This window comes from Mustelus asterias, unplaced genomic scaffold (genome assembly GCF_964213995.1).
Source record: "Mustelus asterias unplaced genomic scaffold, sMusAst1.hap1.1 HAP1_SCAFFOLD_94, whole genome shotgun sequence".
Lineage (NCBI taxonomy): Eukaryota > Metazoa > Chordata > Chondrichthyes > Carcharhiniformes > Triakidae > Mustelus > Mustelus asterias.
In genome coordinates, this window is record NW_027590142.1 from 1,218,963 (window position 1) to 1,245,601 (window position 26,639).

Consider the following 26,639-nt stretch of genomic DNA (forward strand, 5'->3'; position numbering starts at 1 on the left):
TGGAAGATCAAACTAATGCATCCACTATTTCTGAAGCTCCCTCTTTTAAACCCCCAAGATGCAGGTTGTCTGGTCCGGGGAATTTGTCACCATTTAGTCCCATTAATTTCTCCAGTCTCTATTTCTATAAGACCCTCATTCTTATTGGACAAGGGACTGTGTAGCCGGTCTCCAAAGCCACTACAGCTTTGGACTTGTGCAGCTCCCACCATTGATCAATCAAATCCATTTTGATGGGAATTAAATGGCTAGTTTCATTTTTAAAAACTTTTATTCACATTGCACTTGTCAGAAAGGATCATTTAATTAACAACTTTTCTGTAAAGTTCCATAAAATGAGGTTGGAACATGTCTGTCTAGTTTTTCATTATTATTGACATTTGATGAACAGCATTACAACTCAAACGATATTGTATTGGTGACTAATGTTTAAAAATGGCTCTTCCTTGTATTAAAGTTCCCGCCCCCTTGTACTAACCCCTTGGTTCCCCATTATTAGAATTTTTCTTTTGTCTTCTACCATGAAGACAGATAGATACAAAGGATTTGTTGCATTTCTCTGCCATTTCCTTGTTCCCCATTATATGTTGACTTTTATCTGCCTCTCATAGAGAATGTTTACTTTCACTCGCTTCTTCCTGTTCACATACCGACAGAAACATTTAAAAATCTACTTTCTAAACTCTTACTGGTCTGCACCCAAAAAGGGAATTGAGCTCAGAAGCGATTTTAAAACAGTTTATTGAGAAGCAACAGTTAAAACAAGATGTGTGAGTTAAATAGACAGAAAAAGCACCTGACCTGTGACAGGTGAGAGAGATTTACAGATCCCAGAGGACAAGCAGACGGATGAAGCCAAGTGAATGTTGATGTCCATAACTGGTGCCTATGGAAGGTTCACTTCAATGAGCCTGATTGTGGGTGTTGGGGAGAAGCCAGTCAATTTGAAATCTCCTTGCTCTTGAGGGCCTGTTTTAACCTTTACATGTAGTTAGTTACCATAAAAGCCAATGGTATCAGGATTAAAAATGTCTTGCTTCAGGGCCTGTGCGAGAGACAGGTCCTTGGCAGGGAGAAAGGCTTGTCCTGTGTTTGTCAGCCAGCAAGCTTTCTTCCGAAGACAGAGGGAAGGCTCTTTCTATAATATTCCATCAGTATCCAAAGATTTTATAAGGCTATTAGATGGTGATTTCTTACAATCTGTTACTTGGATTCGACTTTTCTCCATTCCTGTGCTGAGGGAATTTCTGTTCCAGACGGGATGGGTGACATTTGGAGACTCTCGATTCTCCACCAATTCCCATTCCCCTTCTTTCTGGGGGATACTGGAGGTGTCACTGTGTGTAGGTCAGTAAGAATTGTCAGCAAGGATTAATCAGCACTTTCTAATTGGAGATGTTCATCAGTGGAACCTCTCAGACACTGAATTGTAGAATTCGGGCCAAAGATCAATAGGGCGGCAGAGTGGTTCGCACTGCTGCCTCACAGCGCCAGGACCCGGGTTTGATTCCCGACTTGGATCACTGTCTGTGTGGACTCTGCACGGGTTTCCTCCGGGTGCTCCGGTTTCCTCACACAGTCCAAAAGACATGCTGGTGAGGTGCATTGGCCGTGCTAAATTCTCTCCGAACAGGCGACTAGTGTGGCGACTGGGGGATTTTCACAGTAACTTCATTGCAGTGTTAATGTAAGCCTACTTGTGACACTAATAAATAAACTTCACTTAAACAGTTTGAGATTGAAGTAAAAGTTCTGAATCTTGTTGTAAACTAATTTCAGATGGACCGCGGTAACTGCAGCCCCAGGAGCACAATCACCTCTCGATCCAGAATATTAAACTCCAGCCCAGTTACCGGCTGTATTAACATCAGCAGAAACAAACTCCAGCTGTCAGAATGAAAGGGCCTGGTTGTCATTAACAGCAGCAATAACAGCAGAATCCAATCCCTGCCCTCACTTGTGAACTCGCTGGTGTTTCAGCAGCTGAGATGAATCAATGAATCCCTTCCCACACTCGGAGCAGGTGAACGGCCTCTCCCCAGTGTGAGCTCGCTGGTGTACAGTGAGACTGCCTGAGTGTCTGAAACTCTTTCCACAGTCAGTGCAGCTGAAGGGCCTCTCCCCAGTGTGAACTCGCTGGTGTTTCAGCAGGTGGATGAAAGCCTAAAGCTCATTCCACAGTCAGTGCAGCTGAATGGTTTCTCCCCGGAGTGAACTCGCTGGTGTGCCACTAGGTTAGAGGAATTAATGAATCCCTTCCCACACATGGAGCAGGTGAACGGCCTCTCCCCAGTGTGAACCCACCGGTGTAATGCTAGATTGTATGACTGAATGAACCTTTTCCCACACACAGAGCAGCTGAATGGCCTCTCCCCAGTGTGAACACGCTGATGTAATGCTAAGTTGGATGACTGAGTGAAATCCTTCCCACATATGGAGCAGGTGAAGGGTCTCTCCCCAGTGTGGGTGCGTCGATGAGTTTCCAGTTTGGATGGGCAAGTGAATGCTTTCCCACAGTCCCCACATATCCACGGTTTCTCTGTGGTGTCAGTGTCAGTGTCATCATGTCTCTCCATGTTGATGATCAGTTGAAGCTTCGTCCACACACACACAACACGTGTACAGTTTCTCCTCACTGTGAATGGTGATGTTTTTTCAGGCTGTGTAACTGGTTAAAGCTCTTTCCACAGTCAGTTCACTGGAACACTTTCACTCGGGTGTGTGTGTGTCTCGGTGCTTTTCCAGTCACACTGATGTTTGAAATCTTTTCCCACAGACAAAACAAGCAAACATTTCTCCTTCCACTTTCCAAGTACGATGATATCCAGGTCCTAATGAATCGTGTGATTCTGTCAGATCTTGATGTGATGTCTAGTTTGAGATTCCCGTCTGCAATCCTCAACTTCTAATAGCTGTAAAAACCATCAATAAAAGTCATCACTGACAGGCCAGGATAGAAATTCTCAACAGACAATTCTAGTTTCTCTGGAATTTTTTCCTCTCGAATCTCCAAAGTTGCAATCCCATCCCACACACTCTCCCTCCTCCCTGAACTGAAATCCAAATAAATAGACAGATAATCATTTCAGTTTCCTCTTAAAATTCATACAACTAGAGATAGTATTTTTGATGATTCACTTCATTCAAAACATGTGAGAAAACATCAATCTGAATCATCCTGACCCGATCAGTCAGAATAGCAGATGTTAACTTTGTGTCCAGAACTGACTGTTTAGAGATTTGATGAGAAATTGGGAAGGGGGTTTCTCCAAACCGCCCTCTCTAACTAGGTTAAACCTGGTATCAGTGTCAGGGCCCATTCTGCTTTATGGGTCTCTTCCTGCTGACTATTAACCTCAATAAAATATCAAGAATTGGGTTATCCATTTGGTTTTGCCCTTAATAAAGATGGCAGATGTTAACGTCTGAGGATTTTGCCTCACAAATTGAGGGATTAAAGTTTAATTATTAGTGTCACAAGTGGGCTTACATTAACACTGCAATGAAGTTACTGTGAAAATCCCCTAGTCGCCACACTCCGGGGCCTGCTCGGGTACACTGAGGGAGAATTTAGCATGGCCACTGTTTTCGGTCCCCCTTCCAAATCCTGTTCCTTTGCAATCCACTCAATCCCTCTTCCTGGCAAATGTCTGAAATTAAACCAGTTTGTTCATAACCTCGGTGTCCCATTTGATCCCAAGTTTCTGGGACCGCCTATTTCCACCTCGGTAACATCACATGACCTCAGCTCTACCTCAGTGCATCTGCTGCTCAAACCCTCATTCAGGCCATTGTTACCTCCAAACTCAACTGTTCCATCGCACTCTTGCAGGTCTCCCACATTTTACCCGTGGAAAGGTGAAGTCATCCAAAAGTCTGCTACCACTTTTCTAATTAACAGCAAGTCCTGTTCCCTGATCACCCCTGTCCTCCCAGACTTGCCTTGGCTCCCAGTCATGCAATACCTTGATTATAAAATTCTCATCCTTGTTTTCAAATCCTTCCATGGCTTCAGCCCTCCCGATCTCCGTAATCTTCCCACAACCATCCGAGATATCAGTGCTGCTCTAATTCTGGCCTCTTGTACATTCCCTACAATAATTGCTCCACCACTGGTGGTTGTATGTTCAGTTCTTCAGTCCCAGGATCTGAATTCCCTCCCTACATCTCTCTGTCTCTACCTCACTTTCCTCCTTTAAGACACTCTTTAAAACTCACCTCCTTGTCCAAGTTTTTGGTCATCTGTCCTGATATCTCCTGATGTATCTGGGAATCTCACTTTGTTTGATAATGTTCCTTAAAGTTTAATTAGTCACAAACTAATTAAGACTTACATTAACACTACAATGAAGTTACTGTGAAATTCCCCTAGTTGTCACACTCCGGCACCTGTTTGGGTCAATGCACCTACAACTGTGTGAGGAAATCGTAGTACCTGGAGGAAACCCACGCAGACACGAGGAGAACGTGCAAACTCCACTCAGTGACCCAAGCCGGGAATTGAATGCTGGCACTGTGAGGCAGCAGTGCTCACCACTGTGCCACCGTGCCACCTGTGTGAAGTGCACTGGGATGATTTATGATGTTATAAATAGAAATTGTTGCTGGCTGTAACTCTGACCTCCTGTTTTACAACAATCCACTGATTTCACAACAAACTCTATCTCTGATGTTTTTGTCTGCTGTTTACAAAAATCCATTTGGGTTATCCATTTGGTTTTGCCCTTAATAAAGATGGCCGATGTTAACGTCTGAGAATTTTGCCTCACAAATTGAGGGATTAAAGTTTAATTATTAGTGTCACAAGTAGGTTTACATTAACACTGCAATGAAGTTACTGTGAAAATCCCCTAGTCGCCACACTCCGGCACCTGTTCGGGTTACACTGAGGGAGAATTTAGCACGGCCAATGCACCCTAACCAGCACATCTTTCAGACTGTGGGAGGAAACCGGAGCACCCGGAGGAAACCCACGCAGACACGGGGAGAATGTGCAGACTCCACACAGACAGTGACCCAGGCTGGGAATTGAACCCGGGTCCCTGGCGCTGTGAGGCAGCAGTGTTAACCACTGTGTCACCCTGGCCCGAGATCCGGCATCTGGCCGACACCGGGTGTTTATGAAGCCTCACCGCCCGGATCCATTTATGTTTCCGGTTTTCTTTCGGGCTCTGGATCCGCGCCATTTAAAATTTCCATTGAAAACCCGCCGGCTCGAGCTCCTTCCCGCCTGCGGATCCACAAAGTGTTTCCAAATCCTCCCAGCCACCGCCTAACGCTGACTCCGCTTCTCCGGGACAAACAAGCGCCAAGGACAGCAATGACACTGCGCATGCTCCACATCACAATGCCCGGGCACTGATTGACGGCAGCTCCGGGCCAATAGGAAGAGGGGGCGCGGCTGGAGGACCGAATGGGAGCGGCTGGTCCTCCAACCAATCGGAGTGAATGAGGGGCGGGGCTGGAGGACCGAGCGGGAGCGGCTGGTCCTCCAACCAATCGGAGTAAATGACAGGCGGATCCAGGCTGGGAGTGGAGCATGCGCAAAGATGATCAGGCGCTGGGGAGCCTGGGAACGCACTGCGCAGGTGTGGTGAGCACAGTAAGAAGTCACAACACCAGGTGAAAGTCCAACAGGTTTATTTGGAATCACGAGCTTTCGGAGCGCCGCCCCTTCATCAGGTGACTCACCCAGTCCAACACCGGCACCTCCACATCAGGTGGTGTGGGTGTGCGCTCTGAGCATGCTCAGTGTCAGTCATGGTGTTGGGGAGGGTTCGGGAGGAGATTGTGAGCACAGGGTGGGAATGGAAACCACGGCTGCACTGGAAACAGCACCAACTTCTGGCCTAGGCCACAGGCCCCGGCTTTGCCACAGGCCCCGGCTTTACCACAGGGACAGCGCTGAAACCGGTGGCTGGACATTGAGGAGGATTTGGAAACACTTTGTGGATCCGCAAACCCTTCAGAATCATTGTCAGCTCCCTGGTTTGCAGCTGCGGGGCTTCTCCCTCCCTCCCTCCCGGGAACAGGCCCAGGTTAACGGCCCCATCCTGGCTCAGCCACTGGAGGATGGTTCACATCAGAGGATGGGGGAGGGGGACAATAAATAAGAGGTTACACTTTGGCCTCAAATCAATGAGGACTCTGATCTCTGGGAAGGAAGGAAACCCTGGGAGGTGGGCAAACACCCGCTGGAGGCCCCAACACCCCCAATAAGACCCATTGGTTTTATTGTCAGTCTGCAGACAGGAGCTGGAGAACTGAACCCAGACAGAGGAGAGGGAGGGAGAAAACTGGGAGTGGAGGAAAGAAAATTGTCTGTTCAGCGTTTCTATTGTCGATTGACAGCTGCTTTATAGATGCAAGATGGGGCAGCACGGTGGCACAGTGATTAACACTGCTGCCTTACAGCGCCAGGGACCTGGGTTCAATTCTGCCCTTGGGTGACTGCCTGTGTGGAGTTTGCACATTCTCCCCGTGCCTGCGTGGGTTTCCTCTGGGTGCTCCGGTTTCCTCCCACAGTCCAAAGATGTGCAGGTTAGGTGGATTGGCCATGCTCAATTGCCCCTTCGTGTCAGAGGGATTAACAAGGTAAATATTACGGGAATGGGTGGGATAGTTGTCGGTGCAGACTCGATGGGTTGAATGGCCTCCTCCTGTACCTTGAGGATTCTCCGATTCTATGATGGATGTTTGAAAACTGCTTTTACACACGGTTACAAGTTGACGATTTACACACAGAAAACTCAACCCCAAGAGAAATGTTTGTCTCTCTGTGATTTCTATTCTGCATTGACTGTGATGATTTTTGTAAACAGAGATTACAGCTTTCAGGAAAGGTTAAATGGACTGAAGTTTTTTCCTATCGAGCAGTGACCTGATAAAAGTCTTTCAAATTATTAGTGGCTTGGACAGGGGAAATGTGGAGAGAATGTTCCACTTGTGACAGAGTCTAAAAGAAGGAATGATCAATAAATGAAGAGTCATAAATACAAGATAGTTACCAATAAATCCAAGAAGCAATAAGGACAAATTTCTTCACTCACAGGTTTAGAATTACCATAGAAATGAGTTGAGGAAAGTGCTGAGTTTGTTTCAAAAGGAAATGGGAGTAACACACGAGAGAAAAAGAAATAGAAAAATCAACTGAAAGGCTGAGATGAGGTCTGTGGGACAGGAGAAGATGTGTCAAGTATAAAGAATTAAATTGAATGGCTTGTTTGTGTCTTGTATATTCAAAGTAATTCAATGTAAACTCCTTTTCCAGAATATCTGCAGACGGGCGATTCAAACCAAACGTCTCGGGATCTGACAGTGTCACATGGTTCTTCAGGATCTGAATATCAAAGGCCTAGGAATGTGGACGGAGAAACGTTTGCCTATTTTGTCTTTGGGAAATTATTCAACATCAGTGTGACTGGAAAAGCCCCGAGACACAGACATCTCAGTTATTTTTCCACAGTCAGCTGGAACAGAGCTTTAACCAGTCACACAGCGTGAAAAGAAATAGCACATTTACATCAGGTAGACACCGTACTCGTGTTCTTTGTGTGGACCTGGTTTCAACTGATTATATAACCTGGAGAGACAGGAGGACACCGGCACCATGTGAACAAGGAGCAGCAATAGGCCATTCGGCCCCACGGGCCAGTTCCGCCATTTAATAACATCATGGCTGATCTGATAGTGAGCTCAAATCTGCATCCCGCCTACACCCGATAGCCTGTCAATAATCATGGAGAAACCGTGGAAATGTGCGGACTGTGGGACGGAATTCAATTACCCGTCTGAATTGGAAACCCATCGACGTATTCACACTGGGGAGAGACCATTCACCTGCTGTGTGTGTGGGAAGGGATTCACTCAGTCATCCAGCCTGTACACACACCAGCATGTCCATACTGGTGAGAGGCCATTCACCTGTCTTCAATGTGGGAAGGGATTTAATGCTTTATCAAACCTCCGGACTCAACACCAAGTTCACTCTGATCAGAGACCGTTTAAATGTTGTGAGTGTGGGAAGAGCTTTAAAAGCAGAAAGGATTTGTTGATTCACCAACGCACTCACACTGGGGAGAGGCCATTCATCTGCAACATGTGTGGTAAGGGATTCACTCAGTCATCCCACCTCCTGACACACCAAAGTGTTCACACTGATCAGAGACCATTTAAATGTTCTGATTGTGAGAAGAACTTTAAAAGTAAAAAGGATTTACTGATTCACCAGCGCACTCACACTGGGGAGAGGCCGTTCATCTGCTCCGTGTGTGGGAAGGGATTCACTTGTTCATCCCAGCTCCTGAAACATCGATTTGTTCACACAGATCAGAGACCTATCAATTGTCCTGAATGTGATAAAACATTTAAAAGCAAAAAGGATCTTCTGAAACACCAGCACACTCACACTGGGGAGAGGCCGTTCACCTGCTCTCTCTGTGGGAAGGGATTCACTCGGTTAGCTCACCTTCTGAGACACCATCGAGTTCACACTGGGGAGAGGCCGTTCACCTGCCCTGTGTGTTGTCAGGAATTCATTGATACATCTGACCTTCTGATACACCGGCGAGTTCACACTGGAGAGAGACCGTACACTTGCCCCCTGTGCGGCAAGAGATTCACTCAGTCATCCCACCTGACTACACACCAACTTGTTCACACTGATCAGAGACCTTTTGAGTGTTCTGATTGTGAGAAGAGATTTAAAAGTAAACAGAATCTGCTGAAACACCAGCGAGTTCACACTGGGGAAAGGCCGTTCAACTGCTCCATGTGTGGGAAGGGATTCGCTCAGTCAAACAACCTGCTGAAACACCAGCAAGTTCACAGGCGACAGCAGGGGTTGGATTCTGCTGTTATTGCTGCTGTTAATCACACCCAGGACTGAATAGTGTCTGGTTACCAGTGAGGTTCCACAGTTTTGTGGTATATCTCAATGACTTAGACTTAAATGTAAGGCTCATGATTCAGTTTGCAGATGAAACAACAATTGTGTTTGTGTTTAACAATCCAGAAGAAAGCCGTGGACTGCAGGAAGATATCAGTGGGCTGGTCAGATGGGCAGAAAAATGGCACATGGAATTCGATCTGGAGCAGTGAGAGAGAATGAATTTGGGACATTAGACAAGACAAGGGAGTGAACAATAAAGGGATGATGCTGAGAATTATAGAGGATCAGAGAGAACCTGGAGTCAACATCCAGGCATCTGTGAAGGAGGCTGGACAGGTAGATCATAAGACCAGAAGATGTAGGAGCGGAATTAGGCCATTCAGCCCATTGAGTCTGCTCTGCCATTCAATCAAGGCTGATCAGTTTCTCAATCAGGTGGTCAAGAAGACATTTGGCCCAAGCCTAGTGTATAAGAGGAGGGAGATTTTGCTCAAACTGAAGCAGAGAGTGGGAATAAGTGGATCCTTTTCAGAGTGGGAAGCAGTGACTAGTGGGTCCGGCAGGTTCAGTGCTGCAACCCCAGCTGTTCATAATATACATTAATGATTGTGATGAAGGAATTGAATGCAATATCTCCAATTTTCAGCCGACACTAAGCTGGGTGGCAGTGTGTGCTGTGAGGAGGATCCCGAGAGGCTACAGGGGGGCTTGGACAGGCTGAGTGGGCAGATACTTGGCAAATGCAATATAATGTGGATAAATGTGAGGTTATCAACTTTGGTGGCAAAAACAGGAAGAAAGATTATTATCTGAATGGTGGCAGTTTAGGAAAAGGGGAAGTGCATCGTGACCTGGGTGTCATGGTGGGACAGTTGCTGAAGGTTGACATGCAGGTACAGCAGGCAGTGAGGAAAGCTAATGGCATGCTGGCCTTCATAGCGAGAGGATTTGAGTACAGGAGTAAAGATGTTTTTCTCAGTTGTACAGGGCCTTGGTGAAGCCACACCTTGAGTATTGTGTGCATTTTTCCTCCTAGTCTGAGGAAGGACATTCTTGCTATTGAGGGAGTCCAGCTAAGGTTCACCAGACTGATTCCTGGAATGGCAGGACTGACAGATGAAGAGAGACTGGATCGACTGGGCTTTTACTCACTGGAATTTAGAATGAGAGGGGATCTCATAGAAACATTTAAAATCCTGATGGGACTGGACAGGCTCGATGCTGTCCCAACATGTTCCCAATGTTGGGCAAGTCCAGAACTAGGGGTTACAATCTCAGACTGAGATGAGGAAGAACTTCTTGTTGTGAACCTGTGGAATTCTCTACCACAGAAAGCTGTTGGGGCCAGTTTGTTAAATATGTTCAAGAGGGAGCTGGATGTGACTCTTGTGACTAACGGTACCACAAAGGGGTATGGAGAGAAAGCGGGACTGTGATACTGAAAGTGCATGATCGACCATGATCATATTGAATGGTGATGAAGGCTCGAAGGGCCGAATAGCCGACTCCTGCACCTATTTTCTATGTTTATAAAATGCTTCATAAAACGTTCTGTCGAAGGATCAAAGAACAAAGAACAGTACAGCACAGGAAACAGGCCCTTCGGCCCTCCAAGCCCGAGCCGCTCATTGGTCCAACTAGACCAATCGTTTGTATCCCTCCATTCCCAGGCTGCTCATGTGACTATCCAGGTAAGGCTTAAACGATGTCAGCATGTCTGCCTCCACCACCCTTCTTGGCAGCGCATTCCAGGCCCCCATCACCCTCTGTGTAAAAAAACGTCCCTCTGATATCTGAGTTATACCTCGCCCCTCTCACCTTGAGCCCGTGACCCCTCGTCATCGTCACCTCCGACCTGGGACAAAGCTTCCCACTGTTCACCCTATTGATACCCTTCATAATTTTGTACACCTCTATTAGGACTCCCCTCATTCTCCGTCTTTCCAGGGAGAACAAGCCCAGTTTACCCAATCTCTCCTCATAGCTAAGACCCTCCCTACCAGGCAACATCCTGGTAAACCTTCTCTGCACTCTCTCTAAAGCCTCCACGTCCTTCTGGTAGTGCGGCGACCAGAACTGGACGCAGTACTCCAAATGTGGCCTAACCAGCGTTCTATACAGCTGCAACATCAGACTCCAACGTTTATACTCCATACCCCATCCTATAAAGGCAAGCATACCATATGCCTTCTTCACCACCTTCTCCACCTGTGCTGCCACCTTCAAGGATTTGAGGACTTGCACACCTAGGTTCCTCTGTGTTTTTATACTCTTGATGGCTCTGCCATTTATTGTATAACTCCTCCCTACATTAGTTCTTCCAAAATGCATCACTTCACATTTATCTGGATTAAATTCCATCTGCCATTTCTCCGCCCAATTTTCCAGCCTATCTATATCCTGCTGTATTGTCCGACAATGTTCATCGCTATCCGCAAGTCCAGCCATCTTCGTGTCATCCGCAAACTTGCTGATAACACCAGTTACACCTTCTTCCAAGTCATTTATATATATCACAAATAGCAGATCACAAATTAAGATCCAAAAGATTAACTCTGTTTCTCCCCACAGATGCTGCCAGACCTGCTGAGGTTGCCCAGCATAGTCTGTTTATATTTATAAAATGCTAGTTGGAGCAAGCTGGAGTACTGAGCTCTGTTCTGGTTACCAGATGAATCAGTTATAAAAGTATATGTCTAGTAAAGCTGTGTGGCAGAAAGCTGAAGACAGTTGGTGAATTTTTAATATAATTACAATCTGTTCAATTTTCAAATCTAGTGAATAAAGGATTGAAGAATTAGGAGGGTTCATGGAGGAATCATTTCACCCGGAGAGTGATGGGGATCTGGAACTCACTGCCTGAAAGGACGGGAGAGGCAGAAACCCTCATCACATTAAACAGGAACTCAGATACACAGCTGAGATTCTGTAACACACAGCGGGACAGATCAAGAGCTGGAAAGTAGGGTGAAACTGGACAGTAGTTTCCCAGCCAGCACAGACCTGATGGGCTGAATGGCCTCCTGCTGTTCAGTGAATTTTCTATATTTCAGTTCTGACAGTTGGAGTTTGTTTCTGCTGATGTTAATAACTCCTCGAACTGGGCTGCAGTGTAATATTCTGGATAAATGTGAAATCAGCTTGATTAAAACATCAGAGTAGATTTTTTGTCTTTTCCACCTGTGTTATCTGATTGTATTCTGATTTTATCAGTAACACAACTAACCTCAGCCGCCCCAATCTGCGAATGACTTGGTAAATTCCTTCCCTAACAGCACTGCGAGTGTCCCTCAAACCACAGGGACTGCAGCGGTTCAGGAAGGCAGCTCACCACCACCTCAAGGGCAATTAGGAATAGGCAATAAAAATACTGGTCCAGCCAGTGACACCCACACCCCATGAAAAGAAAATGTCTGTTCAAACAAGACTTAATTAAGGCAGGACAGGATTCTTTGGATAATAAATTTTACAACATTAAATTAACATTTAAATTATTATTAAAGGAAAGAGATTTGCATATCAATTCAGGAAAACTTCCAAGATGGTGCTGGAGTGTGGCGACTTCTTGCAAGCTGTGCCCAGCATACCCTCTAATTCTATCTTCTACTCGTTCGATGCTTCTAAACCTTTATTCTAACTCTTATGACTGTAACACTACATTCAGCATCCTCTCCTTCTCTACGTACGGTACTCTTTGTCTGTATAGCACACAAGAAACAATACTTTTCACTGTATGCTAATACATGTGACAATAATAAATCAAATCAAATCAGACAATGATTTTTGCAACTTTATCGAGGTGTTGATCCATCACAGTGCTCCCCTCTCAAAACTCTTGTCTCAGATACAGTCCCACTTGCTGAGATGTACATGTGATTCTTGCCTCGAGTGAGTGTCTTCAGTAATCAGCCAGCCACAAATCATTACAGAGCCCTGGCTTTTCACCCCTGAGTGGCCAGCGCCCTGTGTCAGAGTCAAGCTTTTCCTCAGTGAATAATTACCTCAAGCTGCTGCTCGGGTTAATCCAATTAGTTCTTAGGCACAGTGGCCACCCAACCTCAGTACATCAGACAAGAATACAAAAGAGCTAAAATCTCTTGACTTTCAAGTACTTCGCTATCCACTATTTAAGGTGAGAGGGGAGAAATACAAAAGTGTCCAGAGGGGCAATTTTTTCACCCAGAGGGTGGTGAGTGTCTGGAACAAGCTGCCAGAGGTAGTAGTAGAGACGGGTTCAATTTTAGCTTTTAAAAAGCATTTAGAAAGCTACATGGGTATGATGGGTATAGAGGGATATGGGCCAAATGTGGGCAATTGGGATTAGTTTAGGGGTTTTTAAAAAAAAAGGGCGGCATGGACAAGTTGGGCTGAAGGGCCTGTTTCCATGCAGTAAACCTCTATGACTCTATGACACTGGATCAAACTAAACATTATAATGTACCATTCCTTGGGACCTTTATCCAGGATCCTTCATTATTAGAACAGTTTGTCTGAAATTACTGTTTCTCACACAGAGAGACATGCAATAATTCAACGTAACGAGTTTTGAATGAAAATCCAGTCTTTCCAATATGATTATTGATTCATTATTTATAACTTAATCAAGGTTCATCAATTGTACAATCATCTGTTTCATGACTGGTTACTCCCTTCAGAATTTGATTAATACAGAAAATAAAATGAGCTCTTTCATCACATAGAGTCAGAGTGTCTGCAACAAGCTGCCAGAGGTAGTAGTAGAGGTGGGTACAATTTTGTCTTTTAAAAAGCATTTAGATAGTTACATAGGTACAATGGGTATAGAGGGATACGGGCCAAATGCGTGCAATTGGGATTAGCTTAGGGGTTTAAAAAAAGGCTAGCATGGACAAGTTGGGCCGAAGGGCCTGTTTCCATGCTGTAAACCTCTATGACTCTATTTGTTACATGGTCAGTGCATTCTGACTGGTGAGAGGCTGCTTTAATGTTGTGTGTTAGATAAGATTCATTAATTCAATCACTTGAGCTAGCAATTCCTGAATGGGCTCACATTTAACTATAGGGTTAGTTTCTAATGTAGCTGCTGCTGTTGATCATAGTAAGGAGTTTAACAACACCAGGTTAAAGTTGATCATATCCAGGACAGCACTATGGCAGATAACTAATTAAGTGCAGTTTTTGAAGAAAAAATGATAATTGTATATCTAGATCATTGGATGCAATCGCAAACGGATCAGAAAACATCATTACCAAAATTGCCATTTAATGGTGGAGTGATTACCCATCATTCTCCGCGGGTCAGAAAGTGCTCTATCCTCACTATAGGGAGAGACTGCGCAGGCGTGGGGGAAATGCTGTGATTGGAGCATGCGCGGTCCGGGTGTCGGTCTGTTCGATCAATATCAGGTGAGAAGCAACTGGAGGGGAATGGGGCTGGGGAAGAAATGGAACCGTCTTGTGGGGCCGGGGGAGCGGGGAAACTCATTAGTAAAAATTGCTCATGCCTCAGAGCCCGAATCCCAAACTCCCGGGTCCCGCGGGAGGCGCCGCCGACACTTTTGTTCATCCCGGGTTAACGGCCGCCATCTTTCCCGGGGCAACGGGCAGCAGGGCGCATGCGCACCGAGCCCAGTCCCTCTGGGGTTTTGTTACCTTTTCTCCTTCATCCCTTTTCCCAGTCCCAGGCTGCAGGCTCCAGTTGGCAATGTGTGCATCCAGTGTGGAGGAGGCTCCAGCTGGCAATGTGTGCATCCAGTGTGGAGGAGGCTCCAGCTGGCAATGTGTGCATCCAGTGTGGAGGAGGCTCCAGCTGGCAATGTGTGCATCCAGTGTGGAGGAGGCTCCAACTGGCAATGTGTGCATCCAGTGTGGAGGAGGCTCCAGCTGGCAATGTGTGCATCCAGTATGGAGGAGGCTCCAGCTGGCAATGTGTGCATCCAGTGTGGAGGAGGCTCCAGTTGGCAATGATGTGCATCCAGTGTGGAGGAGGCTCCAGCTGGCAATGTGTGCATCCAGTGTGGAGGAGGCTCCAGTTGGCAATGATGTGCATCCAGTGTGGAGGTGCTCCAGCTGGCAATGTGTGCATCCAGTGTGGAGGAGGCTCCAGCTGGCAATGTGTGCATCCAGTGTGGAGGAGGCTCCAGCTGGCAATGTGTGCATCCAGTGTGGAGGAGGCTCCAGCTGGCAATGTGTGTATCCAGTGTGGAGGAGGCTCCAGCTGGCAATGTGTGCATCCAGTGTGGACATGGCGACAGCTGCCAGGGTCACTTTCACCTTGTGCCGGTCCCACCCATTCCCAGGTTCATTCAGCTCAATTTCACAACCTGCCTTTTTGTTTCTGTAGGTTCTCTCTCACTCCTTTTTTTCTGTTTTAAATCCTTCCACAGAGTATCGGGAGGGGAGGATTTACAGTCAGGAAACAACCTCATCATCGCATCAAAGTCTGACAGCCGCTGAATGCATCCTAACCTGAATATCGTCAGATTTTGAACATAGAACTGAAAAGCTCCATTCACAGTGGAGAGAAACTGTACATGTGTTCTGCGTGTGGACAAGGCTTCAGCCTGTCGAAACGTTAGTGCAGTCACTCCATGGAGAAACCATGGAAATGTGTGGACTGTGGGAAGGGATTCCGTTACCCATCCAAGCTGGAAACTCATCGTCGTAGTCACACTGGGGAGAGACCATTCTCCTACTCTGAGTGTGAGAAGGGGTTCGTTAGGTCCTCCCACTTGCTGTCACACCAGCGAGTTCACACTGGGGAGAGACCATTCACCTGCTCCGAATGTGGGAAAGGATTCACTGCTTCATCTTACCTGCTGACACACCAACGTGTTCACACTGATGAGAGACCTTTTAAATGCTCAGACTGTGGGAAGTGCTTTAAAAGATCTGGTGTACTGATGCGCCATCAATGTGCTCACACTGACGAGAGGCCATTCAGATGCAGACACTGTGGGACTGGGTTCAGACAATCATATAACCTCACTGTACATCAGCGAGTTCACACTGGGGAGAGGCCGTTCACCTGCTCTGATTGTGGCAAGGGATTCTCTCAGTCATCCAACCTTCTGAAACACCAACGAATCCACAATTAACCATAGTGATCGGATTCTGCTGTTAATCACATTCAGGACTTAAATGTGTTCATTAGGTCTGTTTCTGCTGGAGTTGATGAAATCCAACCCAGTTATAGGGGTTAATATTCTGGATAAAAGTCAAATAAATTAGCTTTGTGTTCAATACTGTGCATTGAATCTTTTCAATAACATCAACATAAATGAATTCCTTTTCAAATATATGGATAAAAGCAAATTACTGCGGATGCTAGAATCTGAAACCAAAAGAGAAAATGCTGGAAAATCTCAGCAGGTCTGGCAGCATCTGTAAGGAGAGAAAAGAGCTGATCTTTCAAGTCCAGACGACCCTTTTGTCAAAGCTCAAAACACCAGCTTTGACAAAGGGTCATCTGGACTCAAAACATCAGCTCTTTTCTCTCCTTGCAGATGCTGCCAGACCTGCTGAGATTTTCCAACATTTTCTCCTTTGGTTCCTTTTGAAATAGCTCCCTTTGTTCTTCCTCCATCTTCACCTCCCACAAATGCTCAAGGAGGAGAAACTCATGATCTTCTTTGTTGCTCAGTTTGAGACAATCCAATCAGCTGCCTCTGCTGCTTCCCTCCCTTTCCATACTCCATAGAATTCTTCTGGCGCAGAAGGAGGCCATTTGGCCCAACAAGTCTGCACCAACTCTCTGAAAGAATAGAATAGAATAGAAACCTGACAGTGCAGAAGGAGACCATTCGGCCCATCGAGTCTGCACCGACCACAATCCCACCCAGGCCCTACCCCCACATATTTACCCGCTAATCCCTCTAACCTACGCATCCCAGGACTCTAAGGGGCAATTTTTAACCTGGCCAATCAACCTAACCCGCACATCTTTGGACTGTGGGAGGAAACCGGAGCACCCGGAGGAAACCCACGCAGACACGAGGAGAATGTGCAAACTCCACACAGACAGTGACCCAAGCCGGGAATCGAACCCGGGACCCTGGAGCTGTGAAGCAGCAGTGCTAACCACTGTGCTACCGTGCCGCTCCAGAACATATTACACAGCTCCCTTTGCCACCACCTCCCCCCCCCTTCCCCCATCCTGTCCCAATAACCCCATGCACATTTTCCTTGCCTACTGCACCTAAGCTACACATCTTGGGATGCCAAGGGGCAATTTAGCATAGCCAATCAACCTGACCTGCACATCTATCTTTGGCCTGTGGGAGGAAACTGGAGCACCCGGAGGAAACACATGGAGACCTGGGGAGAACATGCAACCTCTGCACAGACAGTGACCCAAGCCAGGAATTGAACCTGGGTCCTTGGCGCTTTGAGGCAGCAAGCTAATTGACTCGACAAAATCTCCTTTAAGGTTCCCCTTTGTCTTAGCTCTGAACTCACATCTTACTCTAGTTTCTCTCACCTCCTCTCATGTCCTCTTAGACCTCAGGGTGGTGCAAGCAGGCACCCTCACCACATTTAAGATGCATTTAGATGAACACCTGAAATGCTATAGCATAAAAGGGTACAGACCAAGTGAAGTGCTGGGTGATGGGATTGGAATGGATTGGTGTTTGATGGCCAGTGCAGACATGATTGGCTGAAAGGCTTCCTTTTGTGCTATCAAACTCTATGAGGAAGGACGGTTGTTGATGTGCTGTCTGGGTGGGTGATATTTGGAGGAGCTGTCTCCCTGGGACTGAACTGAAGCATTTTGTAGCAATGTGAGCCTTGTAAGCTCTTGGCGACACATAAAATCTCCTCACTCTGTTGAGTGACACTTTTGTATGTATTTCAGGCAGTGTGGGGAAAGATCCTGAGTGCACAGCTCAGGAATTTAACAGCCAGGTACTGTGAACTCACTCGCAAATCACATATGCCACATTGGAAGTTGAGATACGTTTGTCCATGTTCAAATTTTAAATACTGTTCATAGAATCATGGAATTCCTGCAGTTCAGAAGAGGCGATTCGGCCTATCGAGCCTGCATTGACTCTCTGACAGAGTATCTCACCCAGACCCTCTCGTCTGCTCTATCCCTCCAACCCCACACATTACCATGGCTAATCCATCTAACCTGCACATCTTTGGACTGTAGGAGGAAACCAGAGCACCCAAAGAGAATCCACATTGACATGGGGAGAGCATGACGGACAGTCACCCAAGCTGGATTTGAACCCGGGTCCCTGGAGCTGTGTGGCATAACTGCTGTGCCACTCCTTTTGCTGCTTAATGCTCAGTGACAACATATGGAAGCCCTGGTCAGAGCTGATTGTGTAGTGAGGTTATCAATGGGTTTTGAATGTAAATTCACACACAATGAAGATCAGAATTATGTGAGTTTATTCCTGCTTCCCCGTCTGAACCAATAACTGTCTGCAACTGTTTCCCAAATATAAAAATGCTTTATGAAATGAGCAGTTTCCAATAAAATGAGTAAAACCCGAAACCAAAGACCACCAGCATCTCATTCACTTCGTTTAACAAAGTGGAATGTGTTTAATCTACTTTGATGACTGTTTTTATCCAGAACGTCACTGACACAGAATATTAGAACATGTTTTATTTGATGGTGGGCTAATATAACTATCAGGGGATTTGATATAAACCCTGTCAAACATTACATTTTCAATCCAGCTTTCCAAAGAGAGAATACAGTTGGCAGCAGCTTCGACTTATCGACAGTCAGTGAAAACAGAATGTCAGTGAGGCAGTCACACACTGGGACCACACACGAGTCAGAGCCTTTCTACAATATGCTTATTTTAGAAATAAAGAACTTATAAACTTCCCAAGGCAGCTTCTCCTGCAAGTGCAGGAGATGTAACAGCTGCACTTTCACCTCCTCCCTACTCACCATCCAGGGGTTACACATATGTGCCTCAATCCCAAATGTGTCAAATAGTTTGAAATCACATTTTGGAAATGGAGGAAGGGAGATTTATTTAAAATAAATTGACACAATACATTTTATATATAGATTCTAAGTTAAAAGATTTAATATCTCCACTGTATGTGGCATCTGTGCTATCTTATCCATGTAATGAAGTAAACACGACAAAATTCAACAAAATACAAAAGGTATTGTTACTGAGAGAATACATCATCAATATTTGATTTAATTTATTATTGTTGCATGTACTGGGATACAGTGAAAAGTATTGTTTCTTATGTACTAGACAAACAAAGCATACTGTTCATAGAGTACAGAGGGGAAAAGGAAAGGATACGGTGCAGAATATAGTGCTGTGGTTACAGATATGGTGAATGGAAAGATCAGCATATATGGTAGGTCCATTCAAAATTCTGATGCAGCAAGGAAGTTGTTCTTGAGTCAGTTGGCAGGTGTTTTCAGACTTTTGTATCTTTTTCTTGACAGAAGCAGGTGGAAGAGAGAAGGTCCGGGGTGTGAGGAGTTCTTGATTATGCTGGCTGCTTTCTGAGGCAGTGCGAAGTGTAGAGAGAGTCAATGGATGGGAGACTGGTTTGCGTGATGGACTGGGCTACGTTCAGAACCCACAACCCTTTGTAATATTACTATATGAATACATCACTAATAAAGGAGTTAGTGAAAGAGAAAGTGAAAGAGAAGGCTCTGAAAATCAAAGAGTAGCTCTTGAGAAAATCTCAAACCAGTCATTTAAAAATACATATTTTGATGCCCGAAGTACAACCTTTCAGGCACAGAATTGTAGATTTTCCACCAAAGATCAATTTAGGATTAAAGTAAAAGTTTATAATTTTATTGTAACAGAGTTCCTGTTGAAAGTTCTTGAATTAAGAGAAAAGATCACAAATGGTGTTGTCAAAAATGAACACGGAAGCCCTGAAAATTGGTGACATCGCCAGAATATTAAACCCCAGCCAGTCATATCAGCAGGAACAAAACTACGTATCAATACTAAACAAGATAAACAGCCGCAGCAACAGCAGAATCCAACCCCTGCAGTCACAAATGAACTTGCTGATGTCTCAGGAACCATTGTGACTGAGTGAGTCCCTTCCCACACACAGAGCAGTTAAATGGTCTCTTAGTGTGAGTGCATTGGTGAGCCAGCAGGTTGAAAAACGTTGTGAACCCCACGCACGGAGCAAGTAAACGGCCTCTGCCCAGTGTGGACTCGCTGGTGAGCAGTGAGGTTGGATGACCGATTGAATCCTTTCCCACACACGGAGCAGATGAATGGCCTCTCTCCAGTGTGAACTCGCTGGTGTAAAACAAGATTGGATGACTGCCTGAAACTCTTTCCACAGTCAGTGCAGCTGAATGGCTTCTCCTCAGTGTGAATTCGTTGGTGTCTCAGCAGGGTGGGTAAAACTGTGAATCCCTTCCCACACATGGAACAAGTAAATGGTCTCTCCCCAGTGTGAATCCATTGGTGTGCAACGAGAGAGGTTGCCTGTCTGAAACTCTTTCCACAGGAAGTGCAGCTGAATGGCTTTTGAGTGTGAATCCGCTGGTGTGACAGCAGGTGGGATGACCCAGTGAATCCCTCCCCACACATGGAGCAGGTGAAAGGCCTCTCCCCAGTGTGAACTCGCTGGTGTAATGTGAAGTTGGATGACTGAGTGAATCTCTTTCCACACTCAGGGCAGGTGAACAGTCCCTCCCCAGTGTGAGTGCGTTGGTGTGCCGTGAGTGCTGAAGAATGCCTGAACCTCTTTCCACAGGTAGTGCAGCTGAATGGCTTCTCCTCGGTGTGAATTCGCTGGTGTGACAAAAGACCAGATAACTGACTGAAAGCCTTCCCACACACAGAGCAGGTGAATGCCCTCTTCCCCGTGTGAACCCGCTGGTGTAATGATAGGTTGGATGACTGAGTGAATCCTTTCCCACATATAGAACAGGTGAATGGCCTCTCCCCAGTGTGACTGCGTTGATGGTTTTCCAGCAGGGATGGATAATTGAATCCTTTCCCACAATCTTCACATCTCCACCGTTTCTCCATGGTGCCGGTGTCCGTGTGTCTCTCCAGGTTGGACAATCAGTTCAAGTCTTGTCCAAACATTGAACAAATCATAGAATCATAGAAATCATAGAAATCAAATGTATGGCTTTTCCTCACCTTGTATTTTACAATGTTTTCTCAAGCTGAACAACTGGTTAAAACTCTTTCCACAGTCAGTTCACTGGAACACTCACTCGTGTGTGTGTGTGTGTGTCTCGGTGCTTTTCCAGCCACTGATGTTTGAAATGGGTTCTTTTGGAACAGTTGATCATTTATCCTTCCACATTCAAAGACCGATGATATTCAGATCCTGATGAATGGAGTTACTCAACCAGAGCTTGATCTGACGTTTCACATCTGCAAATCCTTCGCTTCTGATCTCCTGTAGAAACAGTTCACAAACTCCGCTTCTCCGGGACAAACAAGCGCCAAGGCCAGCAATGACACTGCGCATGCTCCACATCACAATGCCCGGGGACTGATTGACGGCAGGCGCGGGCCAATAGGAAGAGGGGGGATGGGTGGGAGGGGCTGGTCCTCCAACCAATCAGAGTGAATGAGGGGCGGCCAGGTCGGGAGTGGAGCATGCGCGGCAATGGTAAGGCGGTTGTGAGCCTGGCAACGCAGCGTGCGCTCTGAGCATGCTCAGTGTCAGTCATAGTGTAGGGGAGGGTGAGGAATGGAAACCACGGCTGCACTGGAAACGGCCTCGGGCCCCGCCTTCCCCGCGGGGACAAGCCCAAGGGCGGCGGGCTCGCTAGCTGCCATCTTACGAGTGTGAATGAGGGCGCTCAGGAGGCGGAGCTTCCTCCCCGGTAATGGGCCTGGGTTACTTAGGCAACTGGTCGTCGCCACCTTTGGAGAGGGAGTGGGTCTGGTTCAGATGTCCTGCAAGGGTGGCCATCCTGGTGAGGGTATAGTGAGTGGGCGGAGCTTCTCCCCGTTGCAAGGTGCGGGTTACCCAGGCAACCGGCCGCCGCCATCTTGGAGCGGGTTCAGGTCTTTCCCTGAGAGACAGAGACTGGGATTGACAAATTGGGGGAGAGAATATTCCAGAGAAACGAGAATTGTCTGCTCTGAATTTCTATCCTGTACTCATTGTGAGCACTCTTTTCAAACCATTTTCCAGGGGAGGATTTACACAAATTAAAATAAACATCAAAATCTGACAGAGATTTATCAGGAGCTGAATATCATCGACCTCTGAATGTGGAAGGAGAAATGTTTGTTTGGTCTGTCTGCGGGAAAAGATTTCAAACATCAGTGTGACTGGAAAAGCACCGAGACACACACATGAGTGAGAGTGTTCGAGTGAGCTAACTATGGAAAGAGCTTCAACCAGTTACTCAGCCTGAAAAACATCACACCATTCACAGCGAGGAGAAACTGTACATGTGTTGTGTGTGTGAACGAGGCTTCAACTGATTGTCCAACCCGGAGAGACACAAGGGCACTGGCACCATGAAGAAACCATGGAAATGTGGGGACTGTGAGAAGGGATTCAATTATCCATCCCGCCTGGAAATCCATCAACACAGTCACACTGGGAACAGCATCACAGAGAGACTGCGGAAATGTGAGGATTGTGGTGAAGGATTCTATTATCCATGCCTGCTGGAAGTCCATTGACGCAGTCACGCTGGGGAGAAGCTATTCACCTCTTGTGTGTGTGGAAAAGGATTTATTAAGGCAGCGAGCCTCGATCCATACCTGCGAATTCACACTGAGGAAAGACCGTATGGCTGCACATACTGTGAAAGGAGGTTTAAACAGTCATCTACCCTCACTGCACATCAGCAAATTCACACTGGGATGAGACCATTCAGCTTCTCCGTGGAAAGAGATTCACCCAGTCCTCCATCCTGCTAATATACCAACCACTCACACGAGGGAGAAGCCATTCATCTGCTCCATATGTGAGAAAGGATTTACTCAGTCGTCTGGCCTTTGGTCACACCACAGAGTTCACACTGAGGAGAGGCCATACCCCTGCTCTGTCTGTGGGAAGGAATTTACTCAGTTATCTCACCCTGCTAACATACCAGAGAAATCACACTGGGAAGAAGCCACACAGCTGCACTTCCTGTGGGAAGAGCTTCAGGTCTTCATCCAACCTCAGTACACAGAAGCGTGTTCACACTGGGGAGAAATCATTCACCTGCTCCGAGTGTGGGATGGAATTCACTCAGTCAGCCAACCTGGAAATACACAAGAGAATTCACACTGAGGAGAAACCATTTAGCTGCACCTCCTGTGGAAAGAGTTTCAGGCAGTTATCCACACTCACTGCACAGCAATGCACTCACACTGGGGAGAGGCCATTCACCTGCGCTGTGTGGGGGAAGGGATTCACTCAGTCAGCCAGCCTCATGTTAAACCAGCAAGTTCACACTGAGGAGAGTCTGTTCAACTGCACTCATTGTAGAAAGAAATTCAGGCAGTCTTCCACGCTCACTGCACACCAGCGAATTCACATTGGGGAAAAAACATTCAACTGCTCCGTATGTGGGAAGGGCTTCACTCAGTCATCTGGGCTTTGGTCACACCAGCGAGTTCTCACTGGGGAGAAGCCATTCAGCTGAACTCTCTGTGAAAAGAGTTCCAGACCTTCATCTGATCTGAACGTACAAAGCGGGTTCACACTGGGGAGAGGTCGTTCACCTGCTGTGTGTGTGGAAAGGGTTTCACTCGGTCAGCCAATCTGTGGACACACCAGAGCGTTCACAAGTGACTGCAGGAGTTGGATTATATTGTTATTTGCTGTTAAGCACACCGAGGATTGTTAGTCTATTTTTTTATTTGGTTTGTTTCTGCTGGTGTTAACAGCCCTATCGCAGACAGAACTGTAATATTGTGGATATCCCTTGATTTTTGGGGCTGCTGAGTCCCTATTTAAAAGCACCATCTGTGATCTTTCTCTCTAACTCAAGAACTCTCGACAGGTACTAGTTCACAATAAAATTATCAACCTCCACTTGAATTCCATGTTGATCGTTGATGCAAAATCTACAACTCAGTGTTGAAAGGTTCCAGCTCCAATTAGAAAATGCTGATTAATCCTTGCTGACAATTCTCACTGACTTAAATATTCTTTACAATGGGAACTCTATTACATTATCAAGGTACATTGAACAAAACAGAAAAATATTTCACAGTCACATCAGTAAAATCTTCATCAATCAACACTGATACTGATGAAACTTGGAAGTCGCTGAGTTCATTCATTTCTGACACAGCAGCGCCAACATTTGGTAAAAGTTGCAAAGATGGTTTGAGACCCACTCGGCAGAGATGACATCTGTCATTGAAGCAAAAAGCAAAGCCTACCTGAAGTACAACATCAACCCAACAGCTGGAGCACTGTGTCACTTGAATCATAGAATAGAAGTCATAGAAACCCTACAGTGCAGAAGGAGGCCATTCGGCCCATCGAGTCTGCACCGACCACAATCCCACCCAGGCCCTACCCCCACATATTTTACCCGCTAATCCCTCTAACCTACACATCCCAGGACTCTAAGGGGCAATTTTCTTTTTTTTTAACCTGGCCAATCAACCTAACCCGCACATCTTTGGACTGTGGGAGGAAACCGGAGCACCCGGAAGAAACCCACGCAGACACGAGGAGAATGTGCAAACTCCACACAGACAGTGACCCGAGCTGGGAATCGAACCCAGGACCCTGGAGCTGTGAAGCAGCAGTGCTAACCACTGTGCTACCGTGCCAGGACAAATATGTAAAAAACAGGGAGCGAATGTGCAAATAATCATTGGATCAGCCTATTTCAAGAAATACAAATTGTCTTGGCAACAGAAATCTCTGTGCTGTGTATGATGGGATCAGGAGAGTAGTTGGCCTTCCCATCATCAAAGTTGCTCCCCTGAAATTGTCACTTGAGCTGGAAAAGGCTATTGATTGCAGACCTACCTCAGTTGATCTTTCTCTACACCCTCGCTGTGACTGTATCATGACATTCTGCACTCTCTCCTTCCCAATGTACAGAATGCTTTGTATAGCGCACAAGAAACAATATTTTTTGCTGTATACTAATACATGTGACAATAATAAATCAAACAGACCGCACAGAGAAACTAACTTTATAACAATCAGGATAGAATTAAACACACTGGTATGTTGGGATGTCCTGTGGTTGTGAAAGGCTCTATAGAAATGTAAGTTTATAAATTGAAGATTTATGTTCTCTGATCTTGTTATCTGGAACTGAATTGATTTCAGCCACCCCCATCTTGTCATTTATTAAATTCACTTTGGTTCAGACAAGACTTTAACCAATTAAGACAAAGGCAGAATTCTCTGGATAGTAAATTTAAAAATAAGTTTATTCAATGAGAGAGGTTTACTGAACAACTTTAAGACATTGGCTTTTATAACTTGATGTGGGTGATCAGTCTGGAAGGTTAACCCTCTCTGGCTCCTTCTTTGACAGGACTTTTTGTGGAATTCAGCCTCGGGAGTCTGGCTTCTTCTTAGACATTAATTTCCTTGAAACTCAGCCTCGGGACTCTTCAGTATTTGGTTCGCAGGGAAGACCTTTGGAACCTCTACTTTTATCCCCTTACATCAGAGTTGGGCCTGTTTAACATGACAATTGGTCAATTTGATGAGATTAATTCAATTGAATCCCCAATATTTACACCACCTTTTCTCTTCATCTGAGTCAGGAATACAACATAATTGTTTCAGACTATCCCTTTACCTGATTCCATACAATCCCTTGTTCATACAGTTTCAAATATTGAAGAGTTTGAAGGTCTCTCTCGCCAGTTCATTTATCTTCATTGCACATTCTTTACATACACAGCAATAAGCTTTTACATTTTTACAGTAAATAAAACTCAGCCTTTTACTATAACTACTGATTCATTAATTGTAACTTAATACAATCATCTGTTACTGACTGGTGGCTAATTAATACAGGATTCTTTAATTCATTTGGTTAATACAAGATTCACTGGTTCAAAAAGACACATGATGGAAGACAATAGGTTTCTTTCTTATTCACCTTGATCAGACTGAACAATCGACCTTATTCTTGAGCCAGATTTGACGGAATATAATGTCCTGTAGCTTATCAAAATGAGAGAAGAAATTCTTAGTTTAAACAATTTCTGCTAGTTATGCAGTTTCCACAAGCATTTGGGTGATTACAGCATTCATTTTTAAAATAAAGCTTCATTCACATGTTAGAGTTTAAGATTGTTTCCTTGACCTTGTTCCTTAGAATGTTCAAGGAACAATACAGCACAGTAACAGGCACTTGGGCCCACCAAGCCTGTGCCAATAGAGCTTCTATCTCTCTGTTCACCTCCTGTCTGTCTATCAAGATACACCTTGAACATTGCTAAGGTGCCTGCTTCCACCCCCTTCACTGGCAGTGCATTCCAGGCACCCAGCACCTCTAGAGTCATAGAGGTTAACAGCATGGAAACAGGCCCTTTGGCTCAACTTGTCCATGCTGCCCCTTTTTTTAAACGACTAAGCGAGTCCGAATTGCCCGCATTTGGCCCATATCCCTCGACAGCAATCTTGCTCGTAACTGTCTAAACGTTTTTCAAAAGACAAAATTGTACCCGCCTCTACTACTACCTCTGGCAGCTTGTTCCAGACACTCGCCACCTCTGTGTGAAAAAGTTGCCCCTCTGGACCCTTTTGTATCTCTTCCCTCTCACCTTAAACCGAGGCACTCTAGTTTTAGACTTTGGGAAAAGTTATTGAGTATCTCGCTGATCTATGCCCCTCATTA

The 26,639-nt window shown here is 45.8% G+C and overlaps 1 protein-coding gene across 1 annotated transcript in view; it reads right to left on the minus strand.

Moving 5' to 3' along the window:
• Window positions 1–26,639, minus strand: part of LOC144484181 (uncharacterized) — a 95,418-nt gene that overhangs the window by 53,166 nt on the left and 15,613 nt on the right. The window contains exons 5-7 of the mRNA XM_078202722.1: window positions 19,984–20,329; window positions 2,368–2,519; window positions 2,011–2,116 (exon numbers count right to left, since the gene is read on the minus strand). Of these exons, the coding sequence (XP_078058848.1) occupies window positions 2,011–2,116; window positions 2,368–2,519; window positions 19,984–20,329 (604 nt within the window). The remainder of the gene's footprint in view (window positions 1–2,010; window positions 2,117–2,367; window positions 2,520–19,983; window positions 20,330–26,639) is intronic.